This window comes from Pelophylax lessonae, assembly GCF_965119305.1.
Source record: "Pelophylax lessonae genome assembly, chromosome: 3".
NCBI classification, from domain to species: Eukaryota; Metazoa; Chordata; class Amphibia; order Anura; family Ranidae; genus Pelophylax; species Pelophylax lessonae.
This window is the reverse complement of record NC_138770.1, coordinates 662485843-662511976: the sequence shown is the minus strand read 5'-3', so window position 1 is coordinate 662511976 and position 26134 is coordinate 662485843. Positions and strand designations below refer to the sequence as shown.

The window sequence follows — 26134 nt, the reverse complement described above, 5'->3', positions numbered from 1 at the left end:
CGGGTGATTTCTGGCACTGCGCTCCTACATGTAAAAAATCATCATTTTTTTTTGCTAGAAAATTACTCAAAACTCCCAAACATTATATATATATATATATATATATTTTTTTTTAGCAGAGACCCTGGCGAACCTTGGCACCCCAGATGTTTTGGAACTACATTTCCCATGATGCTCAACTACACTGCAGAGTGCATGAGCATCATGGGACATGTAGTTCAAAAACACCTGGGGTGCCAAGGTTCGCCATCACTGCCCTAGGGAATAAAATGGTGGTCATTGCAACTTTTTATGTCACACGGTATCTGCGCAGAAATTTTTCAAACGCATTTTTTTTTGGGGAAAAAAAAATGTTTTGTGAATAAAAAAAAAAAAAAAAACAGTAAAGTTAGCCCAATTTTTTTGTATAATGTGAAAGATGATGTTACGAGTAAATAGATACCTGACATGTCACGCTTTAAAATTGCGCACACTCGTGGAATGACGCCAAACTTCAGTACTTAAAAATCTCTATAGGCGACGCCTTTAAAATTTTTACAGGATACCAGTTTAGAGTTACAGAGGAGGTCTTGGGCTATAATTGTTGCTTGCGCTCTAACATTCGCGGCGATACCTCACATGTATGGATTGAACATCATTTATATATGTGGCAGCGATGTACGCATGCATTCGCTTCTGAATGCGAGCACGCGGGGACGGGGGCATTTTAATTTTTTTTTTATTGTTTATTTTATTTTTTTATTTAGACACCTTCCATCACATAGCAGTGCTGCATTATTGGATTGGGACTGTTATTCTCATTATATGCACTCAAAGTAGACTTTAATTTTTTTCCAGAAATTTTTACATTTTCACCTTTTTTTCTTTTCACTATTGCACCAAATCGGTGCGTTTTGCACATTATTATTATTATCAGCGCGGCAAATTATTTTTAAGAATTAGGTTGCACAGTGTGTCTGACAGCATTTTGTTTTATACCTACCAGCGCATTTTCTACTACAAATGTAACTTAGTGATCAGTTAAGGGGTGGCATGGGGGTAGAGGGGTGGTTATTGCTTGGGGTTCAACTTTTGGAGTTTATTTTGCTTTACCATTTGTGTTTTAAAACAATTGCCCTTTTCCCCTTAAAATATACCTGTCTCCTTTTGAGTCCTTATTGCATCTTTGTGCTCCTGATCTCCTCCAACTGCTATCAGCCTATACCTATCTATAAGCACTTACTCCAGTGCCAGCTGTATGTACATCATTGCTCTGGATCACTTTCCTGATGGTCACAATGGTTGACCAGTGCAGTCTGTGCCCACTCCAGTTGGTCACCAAATTGTGACGTCATCATGATGTCCAGTCTTCTGGAGCTCTGAGTAGACCCTACTGCTAAACAGCCAATTGAAAGTGTCCACATCACCCAAGCAGTGACTTAGACATCTGAAAGATTCTCCTTGCCTGCAGTGAAGAGTTTAGAAGACTTGGGACCAGGGCCAGTGCTACCAGTAAGGCGACCTAGGCAGCCGCCTAGGGCGCAACTTAGCAGGGGCGCCAGCCGAGCCTGACCCGAGGTAAGTGACTTAACGTAAGTCACTGAAGGGGTTTTAACCAGTGGCAGCCTGCCCGTCCATGAGGGGCGCAGGGGCGCTGCCCTCCTATCCATGCGTCCGGCCCCCTAATCTACAGGGCGCCGGATGCATGGATTCCAATGGGATTGTTTTTTTTTTGAAGCACATGATTAGAGCCAGAGGCTCTAATAGGCTTCAAAAAAGGGTGGGCCCGGGGCGCAGAGCACTGTGCCCTGAGCCCACCCAGTTGTGTGACAATAGCGAATGAGCATTTGCTATTGCCACACTGATTCTCCTCCCTGCCAATCAGGAAGCGGGCCCTGAGACCTGTTTCCCAATTGGCCAGAGGAGAAGGCATCCTATTGGCGGAGGGAGGAGACGGCCGCTGAGAGGGGACATGGAGGAGACTGAGTGGGAAGCCGTCGCTGTCCGGAGGAACAAGGTAAGTGAACTGGCGCCCGGGGCGGATATGGTGTGGACTGGACTCTGGAGTGACGGGGGGTCCGTGGCAAAGTCCATCTGACGCCTCCCCTCCCGACCGATGGAGCACCAGCTGCCACTGGTTTTAACCCCTTTAGCAACTTGGGATGGGGGGTGGGAGAGCATATGGGGGGGCGGCAAAATTTATTTTGCCTAGGGCGGCAAAAATCCTTGCACCGGCCCTGCTTGGGACTCGGTGCATCATGTGATTCCCTTAGGTAAGTAAATGGGGCTTCTAATTGTGACATCATCATGATGTCCAGTCATCTGGAGCTCTGAGTAGACCCTACTGCTGAATAGCTAATGGAAAGTGTCCACATCACCCAAGCAGTGACTTGGACATCTGAAAGTCTCTCCTCGTCGGCAGAGAAGAGCATAGAAGACTTGGGACTTGGTGCATCATATGAGTCACTTAGGTAAGTAAATGGGGCTTTTATTAGCTTTAGATTTTTTTTTAACCGACTCAAAGATTAGTTAGCAAGGGGTGGGGGGGGGGGGGCAAAGAGAGGTTAAGGTCTGTAGCTCAGCTTTAAAGTGGGTCTAAACTCTTCCTGGGTGACTTTTTAGTTTGCTTTAGCTCTTTGTACCTAAACAATTACCCTTTTTTCCCCATAAACTATGTTTTTCTTCTTTTCTACCCTTATTGTTTCTTTGTGCAGTGATTTCCTCCACTCTCTTTCAGCCGCTCCCTACCTACATGCAGTGCATCATTGTTCTGGACCAGCTTCCCATTTGTGACAACGTTTGAGCATGCATGCGGATTGTGTTGGCATAGCCTCTTGTAGTCACAAACAGGGCCAATGGGACAGGCTTCAAAGTGCCTGACCATGGGCCTTCAAGGCATGATCACCAAGTAGTTCTACAATGGAAGCTTCAAATTCAGAATGGTTAAAAACACCTTTTGAAATTACATTAACTTGTTAAAACCTATATAGTTACATAGCCAGGTTGAAAAAAAAAAGACACAAGTATATCTAGTTTAACCAATAGAAAAATAAATAAAGGGAAAACCTCCATATACAGAACCATATACCCACAGTTGATCCGGAGGAAAGCAAAACAAAAAACCCTACAAAGCATGGTCCAATTTGCTTTAGCAAGGAAAAAAACGAATTCTTTCTTGATCCCCCAGGAGGCAATTGGATTTTCAGGACCCAGATCTGAACCTGCAACCTTGACTGTGTCTGGCAGTATCTCTTCTTGCTAAGCCACATAAGATGCTGGACAGTTTCCTGGAAAATTCCTTGGACAATCTTGTCTTGAACCTTGTTTCTAATGAACCTTGGACTCTTTGCTCCTCCCATGAACCATTTAAGCCATGGGTGCTCAACCTGTGGCCCTCCAGCTGTTGCGGAACTAAAAGTCCCATGAGGCATTGCAGGGCTGACAGTTACAAACATGACTTCCAAAGGCATAGGCATGATGGGACTTGTAGTTCCACAACAGCTTAAGGGCCACAGGTTGAGCACCCATGATTTAAGCCATGCCTTAGCACTTCTTGTTTGCCAGATTATTATGCTCTTTCCAGCCAATATCTCACTCTTGTCACTCCTGCTGCCATCTTGCTGCTATCACTCCTTACCAACCTTTTGCTTGTACCTCGACTACTCTTCCACTTGATCCCAACCTGCAACCACTTATTACCAACCTTTGGCTTGTTCCTCGACTATGCTTCTGCTTAATTCCTATGTGCTATATATGCTCCTGGACCTCAACTCATCTCCTGGTGGGGCGATCCTGTGGATACGGACCTGGTACTATGACGCAGCAAGATCCATCCTAACCATCAGAATCCCTTGCTGAATACAGGGTTAGTGCTTACTCCTAACCTTGGGTGAGCCCACATCACCCACCAGGGTGACCTGCTTGTATACCTGTCCTGCTGGTCTGTGGAAGCCTTTCTACTGCTATAGCTACTGATCTCCTTGCCTGATGCCTGACACGGATATTCCCTAGAATTTTCCAGAGATATTCGATTTATTAACTATGTTTAGATCTATTTTAAAGAAAACCTCTGCTATCCATACTTTTGATTTCCTTGTCTGTGGCTGATAACTCAGTTAGGCTCAATTCACAAAGCCGTACACAAGGACTATGATCTTTATTTTCAGCCATGTAAATGCAATTTTAAAATTTCACTGGAATCAAAAATAACTGTCACTTTTTCAAAAATAAGGATATTTATACTGGCGTTACAGCTTTGTGAAGTGAGCCTACTGTCCCTCACCTCCTAACTGTGAAGGTGAATTGATGTAAACAGCAATGTTCCTTTGTCCTTAGAGCCAGCGTGGACGTTTCTTTTTCCTGTCTCTCTTGGCAACATTTAACATTTTTGGACTTCCTGTAGTTTATAATAATACAACCTGAGTCCTTTGCTGTTAATGCCCAAAAATAACCAATCCAAACTTCATGGAGAGTCAATAGCACATCAGACTCCAATACGACTGTATTGTCAACTCACAAAAGCATAATCCATGTGGTATTTGCTAATTTTAGCAATCGCATAAGAAAAAAATAAAATTAAATTAAAAAAAAGGTTTTATTTCGTGACTCTGCTAAAGTTACTGCACATTATATTATCTATCTTTGCCATATTCTGTATGTAAAAGCCAATTCACAGACTATCTTATGGGTTTTTCTAATATGCTCTAACTGATGGTTGGTGTGAACAATGGGCTTCTGTAAGCTATCTATTGAGGAGAAAAGAAAGTAGAGACCCTCCAGGTGAAGAAGAAAATAACACCGAAAGAGAAAAGATACAGATTCATGAGAAATAAAGGATGTTACTCAATATGAATTCAATGCCGACAATGGCTTTATACCAAAAGAGTGTATTTGTGAAATGTGATTTGATGCGAAAAATATATTAAGGATAGAAAAAAAAAAATTAAAAAAAGTTTCTGTGTTGATCACAGAATCCAGTGAAATTCCAGCCTCCATAATAACTGCTAGTCAGAAAATGAATTCAAGTATTAGCTACAGGTACCCATTCCTAACCTTTCCTACCATTTACTTGAACATCCAATTGGTATCATCTCAGAAATCCAACATGCATCGAATGCAGCCTTTCTCAACTAGGGCTCCTTTAGAGCAGGGATCCTCAAACTACGGACCTCCAGCTGTTGCAGAACTACACATCCCATGAGGCTTTGTAAAACTCTGACATTCACAGACATGACTAGGCATGATGGGAATGGTAGTTCCTGAACAGCTGGAGGGCCACAGTTTGAAGACCCCTGCTTTAGAGGTTCCTTTAACAATTAACAATGTTTGCCTTTCATATAAGTAACCAATGCCACCATTGATCTTTACATCTGTAAGAGGGTGATCATGACCACCAATGTAAGAAACATTCTTCCTATGGACCACCATCATAAGTAACACCTTCCTATTGGCCATTAATGTAAGGAAAATTATTCCCACTGACCACCAATGTATTGGACATTCTTCCTATTGACCACCAATGTTAGGAACATTCTTCAGATCAATCATTAATGTAGGAAACATGCTTCCCATTGACCAACAATGTAGGAAACATTCTTTCCACTGACCTCTAATATAAGGGAAATTCTTCCTGTTACCCACCAATGTAAGAAACATTCTTTACAATGACCACCAATATACGAAAATATAAGGAAACCTTTTCCTCTCAATTACCAATGTAAGTAACATTTTTCCCATTGGTCAACAATGTAAGGGGAAAATTCTTCCCACTGACCACCAATGAAAGGGGCATCCTTCCCATTGACCACCAATGTAATGAACATTTTATAGATCAACCATTAATGTGAGAAACATTCTTCCCATTGACCACCAATAAAGGAGAAAAAAGGAAACTTCTTCCAATTAATTACCAATGTAAGCAACATTTTTCCAATTGGTCACCAATGTAAGGGTAACATTCTTCCCCCTGACCACCAGTGAAAGGGGCATTCTTCCCATTGATCACCAATGTAAGGAACATTCTTTAGATCAACCACCAATGTGGGAAGCATTCTTCCCAATGACCATCAATGTAAGAAACATTCTTTCCACTGACCACCAATATAAAGAGAAATAAGTAAATTTCTTTAGATAAATTGCCAATGTAAGTAACATTTTTCCCATTGGTCACTAATGTAAGGGGAACATTCTTCCCCCTGAACACCAATGAAAGGGCCATTCTTCCAATTTACCACCAATGTAAGGAACATTCTTTAGATAAGCCACCAATGTAAGAAACATTCTTTCAGCTGACCACCAATATAAGGAAATATAAGGAAACTTCTTTCAATCAATCACCAATGTAAGGAACATTCTACCCATTGAACACCAATCTAAGGAAAATCGTTCCCATTGGCAACCACTGTAAGAAACATTTTTCCCATTGGTCACCAATGTAAGAACCATTCTTCCCACTGACGACCAATATAAGGAAAATTCTTCCTACTGGCAACCAATGTAGGAAACATTCTTCCCATTGAACACCAAAATAAGAAACATTCTTCCCACTGAACACTAATATAAGGAAAATTCTTCCCATTGGCAACCAATGTGAAGAACATTCTTCCCATTGGCCAATGATGTAAGGAAAAAACTTACTATTGCCTACCAATGTAAGAAACATTCTTCCCACTGATGACCAATATAAAGAAAATTCTTCCTATTGGCAACCAATGTAGGAAACATTCTTCCCACTGAACACCAAAATAAGAAACATTCTTCCCACCGAACACCAATATAAGGAAAATTCTTCCCATTGGCAACCAATATGAAGAACATTCTTCCCATTGACCAACAATGTAAGGAAAAATTGTACTATTGACTACCAATGTAAGAAACATTCTTCCCATTGACCACCAATGGTTGTCTCAGCTGAGGCAACTTGTGTCAAGTTGTCTCAACTTACTGTTTACATGAATACAGAATGAGCTGTTCATACAATGTAATTATTAGCAGGGATTACCTAAAACATGAAAATTATTTCAAGGATTCCTTCATGTTAAAAAGTTTGATCCTATGATGGTAAAACTATGTTAAAAGGGATTATTTCCAGTTTTTCTGCGATGAGGTACTAGAGCTGCTCAGGTAACACAGCCCCTTTTTATCCAATCTATCAGAATGCTTTAATTCATAATATGTATGCTTACTGACCATGGCCCCTTTCCAAAGTCTGCCTTACTCTCCAGTAACAAAGAAGCCAATATATCCTGTTCCCCAAAAATCCAAGGTTCTTGGGCACCTCCGAAACATCTTTAAAAAATGTTCAAAAATGGTCACTGGTTTGATGAGCTTTTATTGTTTTTTTAGACTTTTCCCAACTGCAAATAAAGAAACAGTATGTTATGAGTGCTCCTGGATTTTATCTTCTTTAAAAAGTTTTAAAGTTTTATCTCCGAGTGAGTACTGTACTGGGATTTGCATCAGGGCAATAAAAGAATGAGTAGAATCCCTTGGGGTGGTTTAACTGCCGTAGCAACCTCTTCCACATTGCTAGGAGTGCCACACATTCTTTCTACTTTAGTCCCTCTGGTGTTGATCACATGATCCAATAATAAAGCATGGGTCATTTGGTTTCTGCTACAGAGAAGCCTCAGAATTTAGCAATAGCTGGCTGAATATTCTCCCCCCTAGGTCATTCACTTGGTCATGTCACATGTGATTGACACCAGAGGTAGCCATGCACACAAGGTTTCACAGTGGAGTAGTGGTTAGCACATTCACCTAGCATCAAGAGCAGAGGCGTAACTAGAGCCTTCAGGGCCCCGATGCAAGAAAACATGAAGGGCCCCCCCAGATCCCTGGCCGGCGCCCTTCCCTTCAAGCCCAGGGCTCTTCCCACTAATCCTGGTGCTCTTTACTCTCGTTGCATGGCCTTTTATTATGGTCCCGCAGCAGTACCCTTTCACAAGTTCTGCAGTGGGCTCCCTTCCTGCAATCTTGGGGCCTCCCCACAGTGGTGCAATGCCAGGGCCCGGTCGCAAGTGTGACTTTTGCAATCCTGGAAGTTCACCCACTGGTTTGCTACTGGGCCCCCTGGAGCATGGGGCCCGGTAGCAATCGCAACCCCTGCAACCCCTGTAGTTACGCCCCTGATCAAGAGGGTCGCTGGTTCAAATCCCAACCACGGCACTCCCTGCCTGGAGTTTGCATGTTCTCCCAGTGCCTGCGTGGGTTTCCCCCGGGCACTCCGGTTTCCTCCCACACTCCAAAGACATGCTGGTAGGTTAATTGGACCCTGTATAAAAAAAATTGGCCCTTCTGTGTATGTATGCGAGTTAGGGACCTTAGATTGTAAGCTCCTTGAGGGCAGGGACTGATGTGAATGTGCAATGTATATGTAAAGCGCTGCGTAAATTGACAGCGCTATATAAGTACCTGAAATAATAATAATAGGAAAGATGAGTATTTCAGTACCTCTTTCACCGATTACTCATTTAAAAGAGATAGTCAAGGTACTTGGTGTGACGGTGTTCACCGTCACCATGAGTGAGGGACAGATACTTGGGGGGATGCTGAGAGAATGGTTTGGATGTCTTCAGATGGGAGAGTAATATTTGTCAGCAATATCTCTCAGGAAATGTATGAAGATGAATGGTTTGACTTTTCAGATTGCTAGAATATTGCAGGAGTGTGTCATAGACCCTTGCTAGATAGTGAGATGGGGGTGGGGTTTGTTATTGGTAAGTGCCTGTATTCCATTGTTCTATTGTTTCTGTCTGCCTTAAGATAAACTTATTATGGGATGTATATGTGTACATTGATTGACTGCTAAGGGGGAGGGGGGATTGTCCCACAGTGTATATCTCTTTGTGCATGTGTTTGAATAAACTGTTTGAGTTATACTTTACCCTCAATTGAGAGTCCTGTCTCTCTTTGGGGGAATATGCTACAAGGGATTGCTATGCTCTTCATACTCCCTTGGATAATCACTAAGCTCTTGTAAGAGCTTTTTCCTGCTCCTGTGCCTGCTGCACTCTCTGGGGAAAGAGAGGTTTACCCACTGGAACCTGGAGCCTTGTCCTAGGTCCAGGGTGGGTAGGGGACGGTGAGACCCCAACCAAGCTGCGGTGGTTCGTGGGGTCTGAGGTGGTTATGGTGTCTGGTGGAGTGCTTGGAGCCCTCAGAAAGCACTAGGAGCATCCGTTAACGGAGGTACCCGGGGGGTCTGAGGTGGTTATGGTGTCTGGTGGAGTGCTTGGAGCCCTCGGGAAGCACTAGGAGCATCCGTAAACGGAGGTACCCAGTCGGGGTGCGGGTTGATCCGTTACACTTGGGTACGCTGTACATTGTTGAAGCTGAGGTCTGCTTTAACTGTACTTTACTAATCGATTCTAGAAATACCCCGCATTGTACGCTGAGGCGATGAAGAAAGAAGTCTGATCATCTACCAAGCCATACACAGCATAGAAAAACAGTGCACTTCAACCGGCGCAATTAATCATCGCCAACACGCACATCATGAAGCTCACACAATAAAAAGAAGACATAATGAATAAATTAAATGATTTCAAAGGGCGACGGAAGAGCAAACAGAATTAATATGAGATAAAACTAGGATTTGGAGAGTAAAGAAAATGAATTAAATGTCACATTTGATATACTGAACAAAAAACAGAGATTATGGAAGTCATTTCTCTGCATCTAGAGATGAGCTCCGTGCCTCAGATTCTCAGAAAAAAAGGAATCGATTTTATGCAAATCCTTCAAGGTTTATCAAAAGTCAATGTTTAGAGTATATAGTTCTACTGAAAGGAGTTCATTATGAGTATAATAATGACATGATGTAAATAAGCTTGTTATGTGGAGATCCAAACTAATTTATGAAAGTTTGAAATGCTTGGCGGAAACGAGAGACCTGCATACATCAATTATGGAACCCAATCTGTAAATGTGATATACAACCTAACACACAATTAGTATCACAATACTGATTCTCTGCATCCAGCAAAAACACTAGCTCACCCCCGGGTCATAGCAAACCCTTCTATCAAAGGATATTACAACGTAGCAATAATCATAGAAAACATGCACCCTCATCCCTGCATATACCTTCCATTGTTTGAGTGTTCAAGAACCCCCATGAGAGGAAACACATGCACCCTCATGTCCTTGCATATACACTAAACAAAAGTATTGGGACGCCTGCCTTTATACACACACATGAACTTTAATGGCATCCCAGTCTTAGTCCGTAGGGTTCAATATTGAGTTGGCCCATCCTTTGCAGCTATAACAGCTTCAACTCTTCTGGGAAGGCTGTTCACAAGGTTTAGTAGTGTGTCTATGGGAATGTTTCACCATTCTTCCAGAAGAGCATTTGTGAGGTCAGGCACTAATGTTGGATGAGAAGGCCTTGCTCATAGTCTCCGCTCTAATTCATCCCAAAGGTGTTCTATTGGGTTGAGGTCAGGACTCTGTGTAGGCCAGTCAAGTTTTCCACCTCAAACTCTATGGAAATGTTTGACCATTCTTCCAGAAGCGCATTTGGGAGGTCAGGCACTGATGTTGGATGAGAAGGCCTGGCCCGCAGTCTCTGTTCTAATTCATCCCAAAGTTGTTCTTTTGGGAGGTCAGGATTCTGTGCAGGCCAGTCAAGTTCCTCCACCCCAAACTGGCTCATCCATGTCTTTATGGACCTTGCTTTGTGCACTGCTGTGCAATCATGTTGAACAGGAAGGGGCCATCCCCAAACTGTTTCCACCAAGTTGGGAGCATGAAATTGTCCAAAATGTCTTGGTATGCTGACACCTTAAGAGTTCCCCTCACTGGAACTAAGGGGCCAAGCCCAACCCCTGAAAAACAAACCCACAACGTAATACCCCCTCCACCAAATGACTTGGACCAGTGCACAAAGCAAGGTCCTTAAAGAGTTTGGGGTGGAGGAACTTGACTGACCTGCACAGAGTCCTGACCTCAACCCATAGAACACCTTTGGGATGAATTTTAGTGGAGATTGCGAGCCAGGCCTTCTCATCGAACATCAGTGCCTGACCTTACAAATGCGCTTCTGGAAGAATGGTCAAACATTCCCATAGACACACTCCTAAACCTTGTGGACAGCCTTCCCAGAAGAGTTGAAGCTGTTATAGCAGCTAACGGTGGACTGACTCAATATTGAACCCTACAGACTGAGACTGGGATGCCATTCAAGTTTATGTGCGTGTAAAGGCAGGTGTCCCAATACTTTTGGTAATATAGTGTAGGTAATCTGGATGAAAAAAGGCACAAGTCCATCTAGTTCAAACAATAAAAGGAAGAAAAAAAATTATACAATCCTATATACACAAACGTCCCAATACTTTTGGTAATATAGTGTACCTTCCAATGTTTTATTGAGTGTTCCGGGACACCAAAAAGATGACATTTATACACCCCCATCCTTGCATATACCTTCCAATGTTTTCCAGGACCCCCCAAAAATGAAAACCATACACTGTCCTTCCTGCATATACCTTCCAATGTATTATTTGACAGTGTGAAATGTTTGGAGGAAAATGAGACCCATGTAGGTCTGTATTGGTCGATTTGAACCCGGTCTGCAATTGTGATATACAACCCTACTCACAGTTAGTATCAACAAAAGTAATAACTTACTGATTCTACGGATCCAGCAAAAAAACAAGCACGTCCCTGGGTCATAACAAGCCTTTCCACCCGAAATTATTACAAATCAGCAATAGTCATGGACAACATACACCCTAAGTCCCTGAATATACATTACAATTATTTAATGAGTGGTCTGGGACCCTCCAAATGATGGAAAAGGGCAACCTCATCCATACCTCCCACATTGTTTTTTTGAGTGTTCTGGGACCCCCATAAACATGAAAAAACCTTCCAATATTATATTGACTGCCCAGGTCTCTGCCTAAAAGATGAATATAACTTCCAAGTTTTATTGAGTTTTGTGGGAGCCCCCAGAAAATGAAATACATGCACCCATGGGTCCCAGCCAATACCTTACAATATTTTATTGAGTGCTCAGGATTCCCAAAAGATGAAAACCATGCACCTCAACCCTTGCATTTACCTTCCAATATTTTATTGACTGTCCAGGTACCCCTCAAAAGATGAATAACATGCATCCCCATTTTTGCATATACAGTAACTTCCAAGTTTTATTGGGTGTTGAGTGAGCCCCTAAAGGTGAAAAACATGCACCCTTGGCTCCCAGCATATATATTCCAATATTTTATTGAGTATTTAGGACCCCTCAAAAGATGAAAAACACGCACCCTCAGGTCCCAGCATATACCTTACAATATTTTATTGAGTGTTAAGGATTCACAAAAGATATCATGCACTTCAAACCTTGCATATATCTTTCAATGTTTAATGGAATGTCCAGGACCCCCCTAAAAGATGGAAACCATTCCCCCTGGGGTACCTCCATATACCTTCCAATATTTTATTGGCTGTCCAGGTACCCCCCAAAAGATGAACACCATGCATCCCCATCTTTGTATATAACTTCCAAGTTTTATTGGGTGTTGAGGGACCCCCCAAAAGATGAAAAAAGGCAACCTCGTTCATACCTTCCACATTGTTTTTTTTGAGTGTTCTGGGACCCCCATAAACATGAAAAAACCTTCCAATATTATATTGACTGCCTAGGTCTTCGCCTAAAAGATGAATATAACTTCCAAGTTTTATTGAGTTTTGGCGGGAGCCCCCAGAAAATGAAAAACATGCTCCCATGGGTCCCAGCATATACCTTACAATATTTTATTGAGTGTTAAGGATTCACAAAAGATACCATGCACCCCAATCCTTGCATATATCTTTCAATGTTTAATGGAATGTCCAGGACCCCCCTAAAAGATGAAAAACATTCCCCCTGGGGTACCTGCATATACCTTTCAATATTTTATTGAATGTTCAGGTACCCCCCAAAATATGAACACCATGCATTGCCATCTTTGCATATTACTTCCAAGTTTTATTGGGTGTTGGGGGAACCCCCAAAAAATGAAAAAAGGCAACCTCGTTCATACCTTCCACATTGTTTTTTTGAGTGTTCTATGACCCCCATAAACATGAAAAAACCTTCCAATATTATATTGACTGCCTAGGTCTCCGCCTAAAAGATGAATATAACTTCCAAGTTTTATTGAGTTTTGGCGGGAGCCCCCAAAAAATGGAAAATATGAACCATCAGGTCCCAGCATATACCTTCCAATATTTTATTGAGTGTTAAGGATTCACACAAGATACCATGCACCTCAATCCTTGCATATACCTTTCAATGTTTAATGGAATTTCCAGGACCCCTTAAAAGATGGAAAAGGTTCCCCCCTGGGGTACCTGCATATACCTTGCAATATTTTTATTGACTGTTCAGGTACCCCTCAAAAGATGAATAACATGCATCCCCATCTTTGCATATAACTTCCAAGTTTTATTGGGTGTTGGGGGAGCCCCCAAAAGATGAAAAAACTGCACCCTTGGCTCCCAGCATATATCTACCAATATTTTATTGAGTGTGTAGGACCCCTCAAAAGATGAAAAACACGCACCCTCAGGTCCCAGCATATACCTTACAATATTTTATTGAGTGTTAAGGATTCACAAAAGATATCATGCACCCCAATCCTTGCATATATCTTCCAATGTTTAATGGAGTGTCCAGGACCCCCTAGGCCAGTGATGGGGAACCTTGGCACCCCAGATGTTTTGGAACTACATTTCCCATGATGCTCAACTGTATTGCAGAGTGCATGAGCATCATGGGAAATGTAGTTCCAAAACATCTGGGGTGCCAAGGTTCACCATGACTGCCCTAGGCCTAACCAATGAATAGATTACTAGAGTTACGAAAATTCACGTAAGACAGAATACAACTTCCCACGATGATGTATTGTATTAAATTATGGAAATCACTGTATTACACATCACTACTTCAACGTTACTCCAGTGATTTCTACTGGCTTCCAGGTCCCATGCCAAGTGGCTGCCCCGCTGTATTCTCAACGCAGGAGGTCGGTCACTCGGCAGGGGTGGATACAAGGAAATGGATACAATAATTGGTTATTCAAATAAACAGTAACTTTTTCATGATTGGATATTTAAAGTGAATATTTGCACAATTTAATCTCAACTCCTTTAGTAAATCAGATCAGTCCCATCACTTTCTCTCCCTGTGATTCTGTGGGGTTGATTTACTAAAACTGGAGAGGGCACAATCCGATGCAGCTCTGCATAGAAACCAATCAAACACAAAAGTTGTGAAGGTATCACTCACATAATGCAGTCCCCACGCTGGGTGGTCGCCCCGGCTCACCACCGCAATGTAGTAATATGAAGTCTTTATTTCATACGTTAATCAAGAACAACAGAAAGACAGAGTAACCAAAGCCGTTAACGCGTTTCAAACATATGCTTATCATAGTGCTTATGCATAACGATATAGAAACCAATCAGCTTCTGGGTTTTATTATCAAAGCTTAATTGAACAATCTGAAGTTAGAAGCTGATTGGCTACCATGCAGAGTCGTAGATAATTTTTTTTCCTGGGGGGGGGGGGGGGTCAGCCTTGAGTACCTAGAGAACAATAATTAGCACGTTAGCAAACTGTGGTGTGTATATATACAGTATATACAGCGCCCCCAGCAGGCACATCTGTTAGTGAAGCAAATAGTAAACATGGCTTCATCGTCAGCCGGGCCCTGCCTGTCAGCCTCGTGGATGAGACAGGTGGTCTTCCCAGTGGCAGTGCGGCTCCCACAGCTGGTAGGCTAGCTGTGAAATTGATAAATAGATAAAGAAGGTGTGGAGTCAGGGGAACCACACTAGAAAGATAACCAGAGGAGGTAACCCATTTACATCTAGGGCCAGACAGACAATCTCCTGTTGGCCCTATATAAGGAAAAAGTGGTTTAAAAAGGAAACAAACAGTCGTAACCTTGAAGGGTTGCAAAATAGGGATGCTCAAGTCTGATTGGTCTAAATGTTAGACCAATCAGACTTGAGCATCCCTATTTTGCAACCCTTCAAGGTTACGACTGTTAGCTGTGAAATTGACCGATGCTCTGGGTAGGAGGGGTTGGACCCCCTGACCCCACCCCCCCTTATCTACGCCTCTGCTACCATGCACAGCTGCACCAGATTTTGAATTCTCCAGTTTTTAGTAAATCAACCCGTGTAACCAGGACAGAAAGTGAGGGTAAGGCTGGCCATACATGTTCAATGATCTTGTACAATTGTTCTTTAGATTCATCTTAAACTATGTAGTACAAGAGCCTGTCCAACTGGGTACAATTGAGAGTTGTTTGGTATGTTTGACCTCATATTATATTGTTTTTGGTAAATCTAAAGGAAAATTGTACAAGAAAACTGAACATGTATGGCCAGCCTTAGTTTACCAAAGGGATCAAAGGGAGCAATTAACACCTAGCAGAGTATCTAACCCTTCCCCCCTCTGTACGAAACAAGAAAAAAAAAAAAAACTTTTTTGGGATGATCTTGGGTTTAGGCAACTACAAAAACACATTATAAAAAAAACAGTAATATTAATTTCTCTTACCTTATTTTGATCTACCCAGTGTATAAAAAATCCATTGGGATCCACTTTAAGGACGACAGGATACACAAAAGTAGAGTCCTGAAAGACATAGAAAACAATCACATGAAATAAGCTGTACCTTGTATCTATAGAGAACATAATCAAATGTACGTAATGATTCAATATAGAAACATAGAAATGCGACGGCAGAAAAAGAGTAGTCCATCAAGTTTGGCCATTTTTTTTTTCATTTTGTTTTTTTTTTTGTTAACTTTTTTTGTATAGAGTATAGATTAATATTTGCCCCAAGCATGTTTGAAACTATTTACTGTTGACTGCCTCACTACCTCTGTTGACAGTTTATTCCAAGCATTAACTACTCTAAATTAGGGTTTAATTAGGATTATAATTAGGATTAATAGACTATTGCTTTGTTACAGAAGCGATCAATGGAAAATTGCTCACCTTTGAAAAAGCTCACATTACACTGGTAATCAATGGGAAAGTGTCTCTTAGATTAGTGATCAATAGAAAATTGCTTTCTTATATTGGTGATCAGTGGACAAAATGCTTCTTTACATGGGTGATCAATAGAAAATTGCTACATTGGGGATCAGTGGAAAACAGCACTATACATTAGTGATCAATGGATAAATGCTTCATTACATTGGTTAATAATATAAAATTGCCTCATTACATTGGTGATCAGTGTAAAATTGCTTCATTTTATTGGTAATCAATGGAAAATTGCTTCATTACATTGGTGATCAATGGAAAATTGCTTCATTACATTGGTGATCAGCGAAAAAATTACTTTATTATATTGGTGATCAATGAAAATGTGCTTCATTATATTGGTGTTCAGTGGAAAATTGCTTCTTTCCGTTGATCACCAATGTAATAAAGCAATTAGATATTGATCACCAATGTAATGAAGCAATTTTCCATTGATCACCAATGTAATAAAGCAATTTTCTACTGATCACTGATATAATGAAGCAATTTTCCATTGATCACCTATGTAATGAAGCAATTTACCATTGATTGCCAATATAATAAAGCAATTTTCTACTGATGATCGATATAATAAAGCAATTTTCCATTGATCACAAATGTAAATAAGCAATTTCCGCTGCTCACCAATATAATGAAGCAATTTTCCACTGATCACCAATGTAATAAAGCAATTTTATATTATTGACAAATGTAATGAAGCAATTTTCCATTGATCACCAATATAATGAAGCAAATTTCTATTGGAACACCAATATAATAAAGCAAATTTCCACTGATCACTAATATAATGATGCAAATTTCTATTGATCACCAATATAATGAAGCAATTTTCCATTGATCACCAATGTAATGAAGCAAATTGCCATTGATCACCAATATAATGAAGCAATTTTCCACTGATCACCAACATAATGAAGCAATTTTCCACTGAACACCAATATAATAATGCAATATTATATTGGTGATCAGTGGAAATTTGCTTCATTACATTGGAGATCAATGGAAAATTGCTTCATTATGTTGGTGATCAGTGGAAAATTGCTTCATTACATTGGTGATTAGTGGAAAATTGCTTCATTATGTTGGTGATTAGTGGAAAATTGCTTCATTATGTTGGTGATCAATGGAAAACTGCTTCATTACATTGGTGATCAATGGAAAATTGCTTCATTACATTGGTGATTAGTGGAAAAGTTCTTAATTTCATTGGTGATCAATGGAAAATTGCTTTATTATATTGGTGATCAGTGGAAAATTGCCACATTTTATTGGTGATCAATGGAAAACTGCTTCATTAAATTGGTGATTAGTGGAAACTTGCTTCATTACATTGGTGATTAGTGGAAAATTGCTTCATTATGTTGGTGATCAATGGAAAACTGCTTCATTACATTGGTGATCAATGGAAAATTGCTTCATTACATTGGTGATTAGTGGAAAAGTTCTTAATTTCATTGGTGATCAATGGAAAATTGCTTTATTATACTGGTGATCAGTGGAAAATTGCCACATTTTATTGGTGATCAATGGAAAACTGCTTCATTACATTGGTGATTAGTGGAAACTTGCTTCATTACATTGGTGATCAATGGAAAATTGCTTCATTATATTGGTGATTAGTGGAAAATTTCTTTATTTCATTGGCGATCAGTGGAAAATTGCTGCATTACATTGGTGATCAGTGGAAAATTGCCTCATTTTATTGGTGATCAATGGAAAACGGCTTCATTATATTGGTTAGTGGAAAATTGCTTCCTTACAGGGTAGGCCGGCCCTCAATCTGCCTTGTATGTTACATATGAGCTCATCTTCCACTGCTCATTGCTCCGAGAATCTTTTTGAACCATGGAACTTCATCTGACAAAGCCCAGAAAATAATCTGAAAACAACCGCAATGTGCAACAAGTTGCGGAAGACCTCCTAGACTCGGCTCCTCTCCATCTTCTGCTCCGCTATAAACCGGCATTACCTAAATGTGAATCTCTGTTTCCACATGCAGCAGACATACATCAATGTCAGACTTCCCTGCTCGTGATTTACAGTACGATTAAAGGACTACGACGCAGATCTCGTGTGATGACAGCCTGAATTTGATGCGGTTCAAAGTGATAAAATACTAGAAAAGTCTATCCGAAGGGAGGGAAGTGATTTATGTATCGGAGTGCGCCGAGCTTCCATCCCAAAGGAAGATTCAATTGTCCTGGAAAATAACTTCATTGTCATCTCGCTGTCCTCGCACTTCATAAATAAAAAAAATGGCTGCTTATCTTTCTGCGCCGTGAAATGCGTTTTAACGTTTTTTGGCTTTCAAATCTCATTCCGCACAACCAAACCAAAATCACAGAGGGGATTAAAGGCTTATTTTAGTTAGAAAAATGTACATTTGATGGAATTTTGGAGAGTTGAACTATCATATATAGAGGATAATAAAGGTTTCCTGATTCCAGTAAGAATGTATATACAATTCTACCCTATAGAAGAGGGGTCTGCAAACTGCAAGGGGCCCACTGCAAGATCTTATCCGGCCCTCTGATGTTAGGAAGAATTCTGAGGGGGACCCTGATGTAAGGAGGGACTCTTATATGCAGTGGTGTATTTTGGTTTTGTGCTGCCCTAGGCACGACTAAAATTGGGCACCCCCCTTCCCCCTCCTATGTAAATTTTCCCCACTGCTTCCTTTTTAATTGATGTGACTCCTTCCAAAATTGAAGGACTACAAGTCCCAGCATGAACCCCTGAGATCTCACGAGAGGGGGCGTGAGGGGGGGGAGAGAGAGAGGGGGGTGGGTGAGGGGGGGTGGCAGAGAGAGAGAGAGGGGTGGGTGAGGGTGAGAGGGGGGGATGAGAGAGGGGGGGAGAGAGAGAGAGAGAGGGGGGGTGAGAGAGAAGAGAGGGGGGGGTGAGAGAGAGAGGGGGATGAAAGGGAGAGAGAGGGCATGAGAGAGAGAGGGATGACAGAGGAGGGGGATGAGAGAAAGAGAGAGGGGGGTAAGAGAGAGAGAGGGGGGAGGGGTGGGAGAGAGAGAGGGGGTGAGTGAGTGAGAGAGAGAGAGAGGGGAGGGTTGAGAGAGAGAGGGGGGGGGGTGAGTGAGTGAGAGAGGAGGGGTGAGAGAGAGAGAGAGAGAGGGGGGAGGGGTGGGAGAGAGAGGAGGGGGTGAGAGAGAGAGAGGGGTGAGTGAGAGAGAGAGAGAGAGAGAGGAGGGGGTGAGAGAGAGGGGGTGAGAGAGAGAGAGGGGTGAGAGAGAGAGAGAGAGAGAGAGAGAGAGGAGGGGGTGAGAGAGAGGGGGTGAGAGAGAGAGGGGTGAGAGAGAGAGAGGGGTGAGTGAGTGAGAGAGAGAGGAGGGGGTGAGAGAGAGAGAGAGGGGTGAGAGAGAGAGAGGGGTGAGAGAGAGAGAGAGAGAGAGAGGGGGGGTGAGTGAGAGAGAGAGAGGGGTGATAGAGGCGGCTCTAGCAACCAGTGGCCAATAGAGTCTCAGGTGGAGTGGGGCGGCTTTTTTCTGCCCCCCTGCAAAGTGCCACCCTAGGCCTGGGCCTTGTCGGCCTAGGCCAAAATACAGCACTGCTTATACGGGGAACTCCAATGTAAGAGAGACTTTGATCGAGACTCTGATATAAGGGGGTCTCTTATAGGGGCTCTCGAAAGGGGGAATCAGATGCAAGGAGAACTTTGATGGGGCTAGAGAGGTCTCTTGGGGACCCTGTTGTATGGGGTCCTCCGATAGAAGGGAGGCTTTTATGGGACTCTGATGTAAGGGGAAACTCTGATGGGGACCCTGACATGATTGGGACTCTTATGGGGACCCTCCTATGGGGGACTGTGATGTAAGGAGGGACTCTTATGGGTACTCTTAGAGGGGGTGCTCTTATGTTTAAGGGAACCTTTGATGGAAACTCTGATATAAGGGGGGACTCTTAAAGGGACTCTCGTAGGGGGGGGGCTCTGATGCAAGGGGTCCTCCGATGAAAGGGGAACTTTGGTGGGACTCTGATGTAAGGTGGGTCTCTTGGGGACACTGGTGTGGACTCTAATAAAGGTGACTTCAAAGCAAGGGAGGCTTTGATGATGTAAGGAGGGACTCTGATGGGGACCCTGATATTTGTGGGGACTCTGATGTAAGGGGGTCTCTCATGGGTACTCTCATGAGAGGGACTTTAATGAGGACTATGATATAGTGGGGGGGGGGGGCTCTGATGGGGGTTTATTTGGAATTCCTTTGCTTTTACTCAAAGTAAAACTTCCTTTATGTCAGTTGGATTTGTATTTTTTTTTCAGCCCCCAAATATTAATAAAATACAGAAAATTTTCCGTGTGCTGAGAAGTTTGGAGGCTCCGGCTGTAGAAGAAGCCCTCTGAGCAGCTGGTTGTCAGGTAAGCCTTCAAGTTTTAATTCTCCTCTGACTGTCCTATGAGGCTGTATGACCCCTGACTTTCTGTCTGGGCAGTGCTGATTGGCTCTGTGCTGATTGGCCCTGTGATGATTGGCCCTGTGCTGATTGTCCCTGTGCTGATTGGCCCTGTGATGATTGGCCCTGTGATGATTGGCCCTGTGATGATTGGCCATGTGATGATTGGCCCTGTGCTGATTGGCCCTGTGCTGATTGGCCCTGTGATGATTGGACATGTGATGATTGGACATGTGATGATTGGACATGTGATGATTGGCCCTGTGATGATTGGCCCTGTGATGATTGGCCCTGTGCTGATTGGCTCTGTGCTGATCACATGCACTCACCCAAGAAAAAAAAAAAAACTCTCTAGCAATCCACACCAAACTGAGCATGTGCAGAGTGATTGCAGTAACTGTCTTATCAGTAGATAGATTGGGGACAGTGGAAGAAGAGAAGACAGGATCAAACAGCCCTTTTAAACAATGCGGAGGATTAACCCCTTAGGTTCCATATAACAAGCATGCTTTGCTGCATATACAGACTTATTATACTGTTGCGGGTTTAGTACCACTTTATGGTTCACATACTGTATATGTGATGTCAGACATCGCATGTGATTCAGAGCTCACTGCTCTGCAATTCACATGCAATGTCTATGCGATGTCAATTCAGCTATACAGATTGCATGGCTGAATTCGCATTGCATTGGGACCAAAGTCACACAGGACCCATTTTTGGGTCCGCACACCAGAACTGGGATCGCATGGGTGTTCACACCTATGTGATCCGATTCCTCTCCGTACTGACAGTTCGCATTGCGATATGTGAACTGATCTGGGGGGTGTCATTAACTTTATATTGACATTCCCAGCAGTTCGCATATGGCGGTGTGACCTGCCTGCGAGTCGGGTGCGCGGTGGATTCGAAGGGTTCCCGCATCACATATATGCGAATCGGCACTTAAGGCCCGGCTCTCACCTATGCATTTTTGAGTGCTTTTGGCAGAAATATAGGAAAAAAAAGGAAATCTATTTTATTTGGGCACAGTGCCGCATGAGCATGTGATTGTCAGTTAAAGTGCTGTATCACAAAAAAAACAGCCAGGTCAGGAAGACGGCGGGGGGGGGGGGGGGGGGTAAATCTTCTGGCGGTCAAGTGGGTTATAGAAAAAAAAAAAGAGAACAAAAAGTAACTCGTTTGATGCTTTGTAACGTCAGATCTTACCTCCCCTACACAATGAAATCTCTGTCTGTATTTCACCGCTTGGCGACCGCTCGCCGCAGATATACTGCGGCATGCTGGCTCAGCTGCACAAACCGATCAATGGGTATGTCAGGTCGTAGGAGCGCTCCTGGGGGCGAGCGATTGCCACCACGCACCCACCTCCCCTAGGCAGCGGGGAAGCCGATCCACAGGGCTGGCCTCCCGATTGCCACCAGGCACCAGCGATCGCTCCCTGATGAGAGAGAATGGTCGGCTGTTGTAAACACAGCTGACCATTCTTCTCCCTGGAATGATCACAGAGCCCCTGTGATCCTTCTATATAGGAACACAGGTCTCTATGATCATTTCACAAGTCCCCCCCCCCACAGTTAGAAAATACCCCCCAGGCTCACACTTAACCCTTTGATCGCCCCTGGTGTTAACCCCATTCCCTGCCAGTGTCATTACAGTGTCAGACCGTTTTTCTCTCAGGAATCAATGCAGAGCTCCTGTATTTCTCCTATTTAGGAACACAGGTCTCTGTATTGATTTCAGAAGCCCTTTCCCCCACAGTTAGAAAACACCCCTTAGGCTCACAGTTTACCCTTTGATCGCCCCTGGGTTAACCCCTTCCCTGCCAGTGTCATTATTACAGTAACAGTGCATATTTTAAGCACTGATTACTGTAGTGATGTCACTGGTACCCCCAAAAATGTCAGTTAGGGGTCCGATCTGTCCGCCGCAATGTCGCAGTCCCGCTAAAAAATCGCAGATCACCGCCATTATTAGTAAAAAAAAAAATAAATAAATAAAAATGACAGAAATCTTTCCCGTAGATAGTAGCTGCGATAACTTTTGCTCAAACCAATCAAAATACGCTTATTGGGTTATTGGGGGGAATGTTATATAGCAGAAAGTGAATTTTTTTTTTTCAGAATTGTCGCTCTTTTTTTGTTTATAGCGCAAAAAATAAAAATCGCACAGGTGATCAAATACCACCAAAAGAAAGCTCTGTTTGTGGGAAAAAAAGGAACGTCAATTTTAATTGGGTAAAGCGTCGCACGACCGCACAATTGTCAGTTAACCACTTTAAGACTGGAAGGATTTGCCCTCTTAATGACCTGGCCCTATTTTGCGATTTGGCACTGCGTTATTTTAACAGACAATTGAGCTATCGGTCGACGTTGTACCTAAATTAAATTGATGTCCTTTTTTTCCCCACAAACAGAGCTTTCTTTTGGCGGTATTTGATCACCTCTGCGATTTTTTTGCACTATAAAACAAAAAAAGAGAGACAACTCTGAAAAAAAAACAATATTTTTCACATTCTGCTATATAACATTCCCAAAAAAAAAAAAATTAAAAATCAAAATTTTTTAACATTTTAGGCCAATTTGTTTTCTGCTACATATTTTTGGTAAAAAGAAAATCGCAATAATCATATTTAGATTGGTTTGCGCAAAAGTTATCGCGTCTACTAACTAAGGGGAAAGTTTTATGTCATTTTTATTATTTTTTTTTTGTTTTACTAGTAATGGAAGCGATCTGCGATTTTTAGTGGGACTGCGACATTGCGGCGGACAGATCGAACCCCTAACTGACATTTTTGACACTTTTGGGGGTACCAGTGACATTACTACAGTAATCAGTGCTATACATATGCACTGTTACTGTAAAAATGACACTAGCAGGTAAGGGGTTAACTTTATTAGAGATCAAGGGGTTAAGTGTGTCCCTAGGGGCGTGCTTCTAACTGTAAAGGGGCGTGGCTTTTGATGGACCACAGAAACATACATAGCAGGATCGTATGATCTCTGCAGTTACACAGGGGAGAATGACAGGCGGCTTTGTTTACATCAGCCGCCTGCCTTTCTCCCTCTCCAGCGGGAGATCGCGAGTGACCGGCGGACATCGGAGCCGCCGGTCACTCGCGCAGGGATGTCAGTAAATGAGCGGGGGCGGGAGCGTGCCTCAGGCGGCGCGCGCTCGCCCCCTATTGGCTCGCAGGTGAGTGACGTACCGATAAGTCACTTTGCCCAGGAGGGGCTGACCGCCGCAGTACATGTACTTGCGGCGGTCGGCAAGTGGTTAAATGTGACCCTAGGGGCGTGATTCTAACTGTCAGGGGGTGTGGCTTGTGAGGTAATCACAGAGACATGCGATCCTATATAGCAGGATCACATAGCCTCCGTGATCACTTCAGGGAGAATGACAGACGGCTGTGTTATATATAGGCAGGTCTTTTTTTCTCAGAGAATAGGTGCAGGAACTCCTTCTTTCTGGGTCAATCCTTTTCTCTGCCCCCTACCCACCTCCAAGCACCGTTTCTTGATTCAACCCCTCAACCTCTCAGTGCTGCCCCCTTTAGAGAATACAGAGCCAGGTATCATTTTGTGGTGCTAAGTAATTTGTATGGAATTTGGTAATGATAGCAAGAAAATCAGTAAAATAGATCCCTTGCAGCCACCAGCAATAGACCCTCCCCAGCAACCACAGATCTTAAAGCAACCAGCGTTAATAGACCTCTTCCTCAACAGCAGGTCATATACAGAAACAATTGACTCCCCAGCATCATAAGCCCCCCTCCAGCAAACCAGCAACAAATGACCTCTCAAGAAACAATAAACAACCATGCATAAATATATCCCCTCCAGCAACAATAGATCCCCCAGCAGCCAGTATCAATAGACCCTCCAGCACGCCCCAGCACCCCTTGCCATTAAATATAGTACCATTCAGTACTGAAGGTGCCAGAACTGCGTTCCTGCTGAAAAAAAAGCCCTGTATATGGGTGATCAAGGGGTTAAATGTGACTCTAGGGGAGTGATTCTAACTGTATGGGGGTTGGGTTTCTGAGATGACCATAGAGACATGTGATCGTATGTAGCCCCCTAGCTGCAGGGGCGCGACAGACGTAGAGCTACGTCGGTTCGCGCAGGAGGGCCGCCCTGCCGCAGTAAATCCGGAAGCAGTTAAAGTAACACAAAAAATGGCCTGGTCATTAAGGGGGGTAAATTATTCCGGTCCAGAACTGGTTAAGTATTACAATGTCTCCATTGGCTCCCCTTTGTTGGCCATGGAAGTGTCTGCGTTCTCATATGAGAGATCGGCTCGCCATGAAACGCTTGTCAGACATTCAAACTGGCTGTGACTTCTCTTCCCAACTTAGGAAAATTCTTCTCCAAATCGTTAACAGTAAAAGTCTGTTCTTTTTTATTGTGTTGGAAGAAAAAAAAAAGGAAGCTTTTTAATTGGTTGCCAAAATTTTCGAGCAAATCTGGCCCAATAATATGCAGACAAATCCGGCAGTGCTTAGCCATTTATTTGAACGCACGTTAGAAGAGGAAAGGTGACATCTGATTGGCTGCCATGAGCATCACCTGCAGCTTTCCCGTCTCTCCTTTTATTTATGAAGCCCAAAGATGATCGACCACAACCCAACGTGGAACGTCCTCCGTGCAACCAACTGACATTTGTGTTCTAAAATAAGTCATTGTGGTTATTTTTATCCATCTCACAGTTTTTACTTCCAGACAAAGGAGGTTTATGGTTGCTGGCAATGAATGGGGTTGGCTGGAGAAGAACAATACTTGGTTACACTGAAAGACTTTGCTGAGTTCATATCTTCTAAATGCGGAAAACTGGAAAGGGTAAATCTGTTTTTTTAAAGGGTTTAGAATAAGCAAATACCAAAAGATTGCAGGTTGTGTCCTAATAGAAGGTCTCTTGGTTTCTTTAAAGCTCAACTTGAGGCTTGTGTCCCGTCCCAGGCCCACTTAAAGCACCCCTGGGACCTTAATAAAGAAATCTCTATGACATCACGGGTCCTCCTCAGCACTGGGACATTGTATAATAAAGGACACCAACAACGTAGGATTTAGGCCAGTGAATGTTTATTATTCACAACAAAAGGTCAGGAAGTAAATGCTCCCATATCCCCCCCAAGCCCATATCCAACCAAAAGTACAGATCTCCCCCAATAGCCCCAAATCCCCCTTCCAGCCCATCCCCCCTCTCCCCCAGTAGAGACCCATCAGCACAGACCCCTTTTAGCAAAACCTCTCAGTACCACAGCACAGACCCCACAGCACAGACCCCACAGTACAGACCCCACAGCACAGACCCCTCAGTACAGACCCCTCAGTACAGACCCCTCAACACAGACCCCACAGCACAGACCCCTCAACACAGACCCCACAGTACAGACCCCACAGTACAGACCCCACAGCACATACCCCTCAGTACAGATCCCACAGCACAGACCTCACAGCACAGACCCCACAGTACAGACCCCTCAGTACAGAACCCACAGCACAGACCCCACACTACAGAACCCACAGCACAGACCCCACACTACAGACCCCACAGAACAGACATCTCAGTACATACCCCACAGTACAGACCCCAAAGCACAGACCTCTCAGTACAGACCCCACAGCTCACACCTCTCAGCACAGACCCCAGAGCACAGACCTCTCAGTACAGACCCCACAGCTCACACCTCTCAGT

General features: G+C 43.1%; 1 protein-coding gene across 1 annotated transcript in view; it reads right to left on the bottom strand.

The window, feature by feature from the left end:
• PLCB1 (phospholipase C beta 1) overlaps positions 1-26134 on the bottom strand; it is a 1154983-nt gene that overhangs the window by 1083384 nt on the left and 45465 nt on the right. The window contains exon 2 of the mRNA XM_082249959.1: positions 15539-15616. Coding sequence (XP_082106085.1) covers positions 15539-15616 — 78 coding nt within the window. The remainder of the gene's footprint in view (positions 1-15538; positions 15617-26134) is intronic.